This window comes from Plasmodium gallinaceum (assembly GCF_900005855.1).
Source record: "Plasmodium gallinaceum strain 8A genome assembly, contig: PGAL8A_v1_97, whole genome shotgun sequence".
NCBI lineage: Eukaryota > Apicomplexa > Aconoidasida > Haemosporida > Plasmodiidae > Plasmodium > Plasmodium gallinaceum.
In genome coordinates, this window is record NW_021628263.1 from 24,931 (window position 1) to 35,182 (window position 10,252).

Below are 10,252 nucleotides of genomic sequence, written 5' to 3' on the forward strand. Positions count from 1 at the left end.
ATTAATATATTTATTAAATAATATTCAAGTGGAATTTGTAAATTCAGGTGTAAAATTGTTTCAGTTCTAAATAATACAAAATTATGGATTTGTAATATTAATGTAGATATTGTTATAACTTACATTAATTTCTTATATTTTTAAAATAGAAAATTATTTTCATATATGAACTGTAATTTCTAATTTTTTATTATTACATATGATATTATGGTTACTTTAAATACAAATAATATTCTTAAATCTTTAAAAAATAAAATAAGAATGTTAATTTACAAATATATAAAAAAAATAATAAATCGCATAAAGTTATTTTAAATATATTTTATTAAAATTTTATTTATCTTTAAATTATATAAAAGAATTAAATATTTTTAATTTAATGGACATAAAAATTATAAATGATATACATTTAATGATAAAGGACTTTTTTTATTTTTTTTTTTCTAAACTACCAATCTCTGTGAATTATGTTGAACTTTTAATTATTTTATATACGGTATATTATGATTTATATATATGAATCTTGATATATTATAGATATATATTTCCATCAAAAAAAGAAAAAAAAATCTATAAATTAAGAATTTTTATAAGTATTTACTTGTCATGCAGTATACTACAATTGTCACAATTTTTCATTAATTTGAAACTAATTTTTGTTTATGTATATTTTTCTTAAAAATATAACTTTTTTGATTTCTCTAATATACTTTTTTTTATCTTAATTCATATTTTTTTATTTTAATTATTGATAATTTTTTATACAATATATGTATATATTTATTTTTTGCTATAACTATTTTTTAAAAAAAATTACTTTTTCAAATATTTGAAAAAGAATAAGTAAAATTTTTTAAATACTTAAATTCAAAAGAAAAAGTGAAAATAGTTATTTACTTTAAATGAATTATAATAAAAAATATTATAAAAAGCACATTTAAAAGTCAAATAAATTAATTACAATTTAAAAAAAAAAAGAAAAAAAACTATTTTTGTAATCATACATTTACAGTAAAAAATATTTTTTAAAAATAGTTTTATTTTTTTACAAATTTACTTAATTCTAAAAATACATTTTTATAAATTTACTATTTTTCGAGTAATTCTTATCAGCTTCAAATTTAATATAAATGTTATTTACTGAATATAAATATATATCTTTAGTTAAATATAAAAGATTTTTTCTTATGAAATTCAAAAGAATGCATTTTTATTGTGATATAAAAAATATCAATAAATAAAGATAAAACAGAATTATAAAATAACTTTTTGCATATATATTATTATAATCTTCTAATTAAATATAAAAATAAATTATTTTATTTTTTTTTTTTTTTTGCCTTTATATATTTATTTGATAAGTTTTGATTATTATTACGATGTGTTTATTTTCTTTTTTATTTTCAGTTTTATATATTTATAGCACAATTTTTTATTTTTCATTTTACATTCCAAAAAATTTAGGTAACTCATTTATATAGTATAAATAAATTCATCAATTCTTCCTTTCTAATATAACCTTTTTCTTAATAGGCTAAATTTTATAAGAAATCTTTGTAAATATTAATGGAGAATTTTAATAAGAATTTTTATTTTTTAAATTTAATTTGTTAGGATCTTTGACGTATTATTAATAAAAAGTGGTTTGTATAAATACTATCATTTTTAATATTTTAACACTAATTTTTCTCTAAAAAATAATCATAAATTTAATAAAAGTGCATTTTTTATGATTTATGTTTTTTTAATGTTATGTGTTGAAGTTGTTCTTACATATAAAAATATTTAAAATATATAAGTGTCTTACGTTTAACATAGATATTACATGATATTAAAATAATTTGAAAAGTGTGTGTATTGGAGATATAGAAACATAAATTATCCAAATATCAGCTCATGAAGTATTAGAATTATTATAATTATTGTAAATAGGATAATAATCCTAAGGAAAAGAAATTATTTATAACTCTGATTTATTAATGGTTATTAAATTACTTTTCTAGTGTCAATCAAATAAATTAATAAGGAATATGTAATGCAATCTCAACTTAATTTTAATAAAAAACTTTTATTTTTATTAATAAACATTAAATATAACTTATTAATTAATTATTTTTTTTTTAATATAAACAAGCTTAAAAATATACATTCCATAGTAGTCTGCACGTTATCCTCCAAAAACAAAAAAAAAAAGAACTAATTTTTTTTTTTTAGATTATATTTGTTTTTTGTAATAAAAAAAATATCACCATAATATATATTTTTTTTTAAGTGCACTCACTTTAAGTGCAAGTATGTATATACATATTTTTTTTGTTTACATGCTTTTTGAATAATTATTTTAAAGACATTTATGATATCAGATTGTCCTTGGGAATTAGCATGTACAAAATAAAATGTTTCTATTCTATTTATTCGTCTAAAATTATACCAAAAAGATCCATAGGATAGTTTATAGAGAAATGTATTAACTCATTGATTAATTAACTGGGCGTTCGATGACCTTGTGGTTAATAAAAGGCTTTATTAACCTTTTTCGAAAATATAAGGATTAGCTAAATGATGAATATGAAGATAGTGATGCACACACACTAAAGAAAAATTGATGATCAATTTTTTTTTGTATGTATTTTTTTTGAAAAAAAAAAAAGTACAAAGACCGTCAGAAAAAAAATAAATATATAAAAAAAAGAAAAATGCAATGACAGTCAGGAAAAAAAATTGATAAAAAAAAAATCCATTGAAAAAACATTTGTTAAAAATAAATAAAAATAAAAATAAAAAAAAAAACAATTCTTTTTGTAGGGAATGAAATATATTTTGTGACGAATTTTGCAAAAGAAAATTTTGTACATATAACAATAAAATTTACATATAATAAATATTTATATAATTTTCTTTGCATTATAAAGAATTGTTTATGATTGCTAATTCAACAGCAATATATATTACTTACTTAATAAAACTCATAACAAAGAAACAAGTAATTTATAATTAATTAATAATCAACGTTCAATAAGGATCTAAATTTTTAATAAAAATAAGGATTTTTATTAAAGTAAATAAATGCCCATTCAAATTAAAGAATTCTGAATGAAGCAGATTACATAATTAAGCATCACTTGTTCAAAGCATTTAAAAATATATGTAAATACATAAAAACCGTAGAGGCAATTCTACATGCTCTTTATTAATTTGTTTGTTCAGTACTCAAGCAAAGTCACCTAACATCTAGTTAATAAACCAGCTGGTAATAATTCTGCATCCAACTATTCTTCTTCTATTTTATCCTCTACATTTACAACCTGATTAATTTACTTTCCATAATTTACATTTTTAATTTATTAAATTATCATTCAATGAATCTGCTAGAGTTATGAAAAACAAATTATTAAAATGAATAAAGAGTTTTCTCTAATAATTAAAAGGGTTTTAAATCTAATTTTAATGACATAAACAAATAAAACGCAATAAAGCGGTTCGTTGTGGATTTACTATGATAAAAATTATGTATTTTTATTAAAAACATATATTCTAATTAATAATTAATTTTTATATATAAAATGTTTATTGCTTTTTATAAGTAATTTTCAGTAATTTAATTTCACTGCTTTTAAAAATAATAAAAATACCTAAATAATAATAAAAAAATTTAATTATACAAATATCACTGAACGAAAATTTTATTCTTAAAAGTTAAAAAATATTCACATGAAATTTTTTTTTTTTAAAAAATTAAATATATTTCTATAAAATAAATTTACGCAAAATATTAATTTTTTTTTTTTCAACTAGATCTTGTGCATGACTAATCCTATATACTCTGTTAAATCACTAATTTATATTCTCCTTAAGATTATCAAAACAATAAGTAATACCCAAATTTTTTTATAATTTTTTACTTCATTTGTTCCCTGCTCATTCCTAGATTTGGATTCTGTTTTATCGTATCTCATCTCTTTCTCAGATTCGGATTCTGCTTTATTGTCTATCATCTCTTTCTCAGATTCGGATTCTGCTTTATTGTCTATCATCTCTTTCTCAGATTTGGATTCTCTTCTATTTTCTCTCATCTCCTTCATAGATTCGGTTTCTGTTCTATTGTCTATCATTTCATTAATAGATTCGGATTCTGTTCTATGGTCTTTCATCTCATTATTAGATTCGGATTCTCTTTTTTTGTCCCTCAACTCTTTCTCAGATTCAGATTCGGATTCTGTTTTATTGCCTCTCATCTCTTTCTTAGATTCGTCTACAAATTCCATATATAGTTTGAAGAGTTCTGTTTTAGTATCAAGAATTAATTTTTCTTTTTCTTCATTTGAAATATCACTTCGTTGAAATATAGAAGATAGATCCTTAACTTTGTTCTCTGAAATTTGATTCCATTCATTCTTCCATTTTTCCTCTATCCATTTAGGATCCATTCCATTGATTTCATTTTTAAATCGCTCAAACAATGCTGGACTAGTGAATTTCTGCCATAGATTGTATGGATTACTCAATTTTCGTGAATTTTTCCATATTATTTTTTTTTTTTCTTTTTCATTATTTTTTGTTGGACATTCTTCTTGACATCCTTCAGCGTTAGTTTGTTTTTCTCCTGCTATGTCACCCTCTGTTAATACTCTTTCATATTTTAACTCATTTATTATTTGCAATATATTTTTATCAATCAATGTTTTATAGGAATCACACTATGGATTAAATAAAAATTTTTTTAGTAGAATGTTTCTTTTGCTAGAATAGTAAATCAAATGGGATGTTTAAAATAATTAGAAATAAAATATATCTATATTTACATTTTTTGTAAAAATTTTAACTTACGTTATAAAAATATTGATACATCCAAATTAAAAGAAGGAATGTAGTAAATTTTAAATATAAAGTTAACGTTTTCATATGAATATATTTATACAATAATATTGAAGTGGAAGTTGTAAATTCAGGTGTAAATTTGTTTCAATTTTCAGTAATACTAAATTATGGATTTGTAATATTAATTTAGATATTATTATAACTTACATTAATTTCTTATATATTTAAAATAGAAAATTATTTTCATATATGAACTGTAATTTCTAATTTTTTATTATTACATATGATATTATTATTACTTTAGATAGGAATAATATTATTAATTCTTTAAAAAATAAAATATGAATGTTAATTTACAAATAAATAAAAAATATAATAAATTGGATAATGTTATTTTGAAAATATTTTATTAGAATTTTATTTATCTTTGAATTATGTAAAAAAATTAAATATTTTTAATTTAATGCTCATAAAAATTATAAATGATATACATATAATGTTTAAGGTTTTATTTTTATCTTTTTTTTCTAAACTACCAATCTCTGTGAATTATGTCGAACTTTAAATTATTTAATATGCGGTATATTATGATTTATAAATATTAATATTCGTATATTATAGAGATATATCTGGATTAAAAAAAGAAAAAAAACTCTATAAATTAAAAATTTTTATACGCATGTATCTTTCATACAGTATACTACATTTGTGACAATTTTTCACTTAATATAAAACTAATTTTTGTTTGTGTATATTTTTCTTTTAAATAAAACTTTTTTTATTTTTCTAATATATTTTTTTTATATTAATTATTTTTTCTTATATTTATTATTGATAAATGTTTATACAATATATGTATATATTTATTTTTTATTATAACTATTTTTTAAAAAAAATTACTTTTTCAACTATTTGAAAAAAATAAATAAAAAATTTATTAAGTACTTAAATTCAAAAGAAGTGAAGATAGGTATTTACATTAAATAAATTAAAGTAACAAATCATATAAAAAGCACATTTCAAAGTCAAATAAATTAATTACAATTTAAAAAAAAAAAAAAAAAAATCTATTTTTTTAATCATACATTTACAGTAAAAAATATTTTTTAAAAAATGTTTTATTTTTTTACAAATTTACTTAATTAATTCTAAAAATACTTTTTTATAAATTTACTATTTTACGAGTAATTCTTATAAGTTTCAAATTAAATATAAATGTTATTTACTGAATATAAAAATATATCTTTAGTTATATATAATAGTTTTTTTCTTACAAAATTCAAAAGAATGCATTTTTATTGTGATATAAAAAATATCAATAAATAAGGTTAATACAGAATTATAAAATAACATTTTGTATATATATTATTATAATCTTCTAATTAAATATAAAAGAAAATTATTTTATTTTTTTTTTTTGCCTTTATATATTTATTTGATAAGTGTTGCTTATTATTACCATGTGTTTATTTTCTTTTTTATTTTTAGTTTATTATATTTATAGCACAATTTTTTATTTTTCATTTTACTTATGAAATTTAGGTAACTCATTTGTATAGTATTGATTTATTAACTGGATGTTAGGTGACTTCGCTCGAATACTGAACAAACAAATTAATAAAGAGCATGTAGAGATGTGTCTACGATTATGGTGTATTTATATATACTTTTATATGCTTTGAACGAGTGATCCTTATTTATGTTATCTACTTCATTCATCTTTTTTTAATTTCAATAGTCATTTATTTATTTTAATAAAAATCCTTACTTTTATTAAAAATTAAAATCCTTATTGAATATTGATTAATATTTAATAGTAATTTATTTATTTCTTCATTATGAGTTATGTTCAGCAATTAAAATATATTGGTGTTGAATAAACAAACATTAATAATTAGTAAAAATGCAAATAAATTATATGGATATTAATTACGTGAAAATTTTATTGTTATATGTATAAAATTTTCTCTCACAAATTAAAAATATAAATATTATGCAAATTAAACTCTTTTATATGTAAATATCTTTTATCTATTTAAGATCTCTTTTTTAGTTATTTTATAATTCTCTTTTATCTTTATTTATTGATATTTTTTATATCCCAATGAAAATGCATTCTTATGAATTTTATAAGAAAAAATCTATTATATTTAACTAAGGATATATTTTTATATTCAGTAAATAATATTTATATTAAAATTGAAACTAATAAGTATTATTAGTAAAAAAGTAAATTTACAGGAATATATTTTTAGAATAAAGTAAATTTGTCAAAAAACTTTTTTTAAAAAATATTTTTTACTTTAAATATGTGATTAAAAAAATAGTATTTTTTTTTTTTTTTTTTAAATTGTAATTAATTTATTTCACTTTTAAAAATGCTTTTTACATGATTTGTTATTATAATTTCTTAAAAATAAATACCTATCTTCACTTTTTCTTTTGATTTAAAGTACTTAATAAATTTTTTTTATTTTTTTTCAAATAATTGAAAAAGTAATATTTTTTTAAAAATAGTTATAACAAAAAATAAATATACACATATATTGTATAAACATTTATCAATAATAAAAATAAAAAAAAAAGAATTAAGATAAAAAAACGTATATTAGAAAAATCAAAAAAGTTATATTTAAAAGAAAAATATACACAAACAAAAATTAGTTTTATATAAGTGAAAAATTGTGACAAATGTAGTATACTGTATAAAAGATACATGCGTATAAAAATTTTTAATTTATAGAGTTTTTTTTTCTTTTTTTGATGGAGATATATCTCTATAATATACGAAGATTTATATTTATAAACCATAATATACCGTATATAAAATAATTTAAAGTTCGACATAATTCACAGAGATTAGTAATTTAGAAAAAAAAAATTAAAAAACTCCTTTAACATTAAATGTATATCATTTATAATTTTTATGTGCATTAAATTAAAAATATTTTATTTTTTTACATAATTTAAAGATAAATAAAATTTTAATAAAATATTTTTAAAATAACTTTAACCGATTTATTATATTTTTTATTTATTTGTTAATTAGTACTCTTATTTTATTTTTTAAAGAATTAAGAATATTATTCCTAATTAGCGTAACTATAATATCATGTGTAATAATAAAAAATTAGAAATTACATTTCATATATGAAAATAATTTTTCATTTTAAAAATTTAAGAAATTAATACAAGTTATAAAAATATCTAAATTAATATTACAAATCCATAATTTAGCATTATTGAAAATTGAAACAATTTTACATCTGAATTAACAACGTCCGCTTCAATATTATTCTATAAATATATTAATATGAAAACGTTAAATTTATATTTAAAAATTAGTACATTCCTTCTTTTCATTTGGATATATCAATGTTTTTATAACGTAAGTTAAAATATTAACAAAATATATACATATAGATATATTTTATTTCTAATTATTTTTAACATTTCATTTGATTTACTATTCTAACAAAAGAAACAATCTTGTAAAAAAATTTTATTTAATTCATAGAGTGATTCCTATAAAACCTTGATAGACGAAAATATATTGCAAACAATAAATGAGTTGAAATATGAAAGAATATTAACAGAGGGTAACATAGAAGGAAAAAAGCAAACTTACGCTGAAGGATGCCTAGAAGAATCTCCATTAGATAATAAAAAAAACAAATGTAAAAATCAGGATCAATACAAGGATCCGTCTAATTATTGGAATAAGGTCATTATTCCACAAATGTGGAAAAGATTTGATCAAGAAACAAGTGGAATGGACCCTAAATTGAAAGAAAAAAAATGGAATGTTGAATTGCATAAATTTTCAAATAGGAAAGTTAGAGATATGCATTTAATTTCTCGTCGACGTGATATTTCAGATGAAGAAAAAAAACAAAATATTGATAGTATTATGAGAGAACTTCACTCAGAATTTGAGAAATTTTTATGCAAATATAAGAAAGGGATGGGAGACAATAAAACCGAATTCGAATCTAAGAAAGGGATGACAGACAATAAAGCAGAATCCGAATCTAAGAAAGGGATGACAGACAATAAAACAGAATCCGAATCTAAGAAAGAGATGACAGACAATAAAACAGAATGTGAATCTAATAAAGAGATGAAAGACAATAAAACAGAATCTGAATCTAAAGGAGATCAGGGAAAAAATAAAAAAAAAAATAAGAAATCAAATATTTTCAAATTTCTTTTTTGTAGGTTTGATAACCATTAAGAGGATAAAAATTAATGGTTTAACAGAGAATATAGGATTATTCATATACAGGATCTAGTTAAAAAAAGGAAAAATTAATATTTTGTCTATATTATTTTTAAAGAGATATATTTTATTTTTTAAAAAAAAAAAATTAAAAGAGAAAAATTTTTTAGAAAGAAAAAATTTCATGAGAAAGTTTTTTAATTTTTAAGAATAATATTTTCGTTAAGTAATATTAATATAATTAAAATTTTCTTTTTATTATTTATGTATTTTTATTATTTTTTAAAGCACTGAACTTAAATTCCTTAAAATTACTTATAAAAAGCAATAAATATTTTGTACTTAAAAATTAATAATTAATGAGAATATATGTTTTTAATAAAAATACATAATTTTTATCAAAGTAAATTCACAATGAACTGCATTATTGCAGTTTACTTGTTTATATCATTAAAATTATATTTAAAATCCATTTAATTACTAGAGAAAACTCCATATTCTCTTTAATAATATGTTTTTCCTTACTCTAGCAAATTCATTCAATGATAATTTAATAAATTAAAAATGTAATTTATGGAAAGTAAATAAATCAAGTAGTAAATGTAGAGGATAAAATAGAAGAAAAAAAGTTGGATGCAGAATTGTTACCAGCTTACCTACATGACAAAAAAAGGACAAAAAAAAAAAAAAAAAAAGTCTTTATTGAGAATTATTAGAGTTAATGATTTTTTAATAAAAGGAATTATTAGACGTTTTGAGAAAAAAATTAATAGTTGTATGGAAAATAAACAGACATGAAAGTACTAGATAAATGAAGAAAGAAAGAATTGAATAGTGTGAAAAAAATATTCAAGTTATTAGAAAATAGAAGATAACTTGATAAGAAGTTTTTTCGTGGAAAATTTTTATCATTGAATTTTAAACAGAAAATTTTATATTAACAATAATAAAATTTTCGTGTTTGTAGTATTGTATAACTTATTTTGTGTTTTGTTATTTATATTTTTTAATTCGCAAGAAGTGAATTTGAAATGTTAAATATTAATCATAACATTATAATAAAATATATGTGATTTAAAACTAAAATTAATAAGGACTTAAATTTTTAATAAAAATAGGGATTTTTATTAAAATAATTAAATGCCTCTTAAAAACAATAAATGCTCAATGAAGGAGACCATATACATTTCAATGGTTTATAGTATTAAAAACATA

General features: G+C 18.4%; 2 protein-coding genes across 2 annotated transcripts, besides 2 other annotated features; one reads left to right on the forward strand and one right to left on the reverse strand.

Annotated features, from left to right (window-relative positions):
• The first annotated feature begins 2,686 nt into the window (after positions 1-2,686).
• Positions 2,687-3,246: a repeat region.
• A 593-nt stretch (positions 3,247-3,839) lies between these two features.
• On the reverse strand, positions 3,840-4,902 carry PGAL8A_00329100 (fam-g protein; the record flags this gene model as incomplete). The annotated part of the gene is made up of 2 exons (XM_028672318.1): positions 3,840-4,697; positions 4,828-4,902. The coding sequence occupies 2 exons, from the start codon at positions 4,900-4,902 to the stop codon at positions 3,840-3,842; spliced, it is 933 nt and encodes a 310-aa protein (XP_028528882.1).
• Positions 4,903-6,378: 1,476 nt separating this feature from the next.
• Positions 6,379-6,798: a repeat region.
• Positions 6,799-8,131: 1,333 nt separating this feature from the next.
• On the forward strand, positions 8,132-9,052 carry PGAL8A_00329200 (fam-g protein; the record flags this gene model as incomplete). Its single annotated transcript, XM_028672319.1, has 2 exons — positions 8,132-8,206; positions 8,336-9,052. 2 exons carry the CDS (start codon positions 8,132-8,134, stop codon positions 9,050-9,052), a joined length of 792 nt encoding a protein of 263 aa, XP_028528883.1.
• Positions 9,053-10,252: the final 1,200 nt, after the last annotated feature.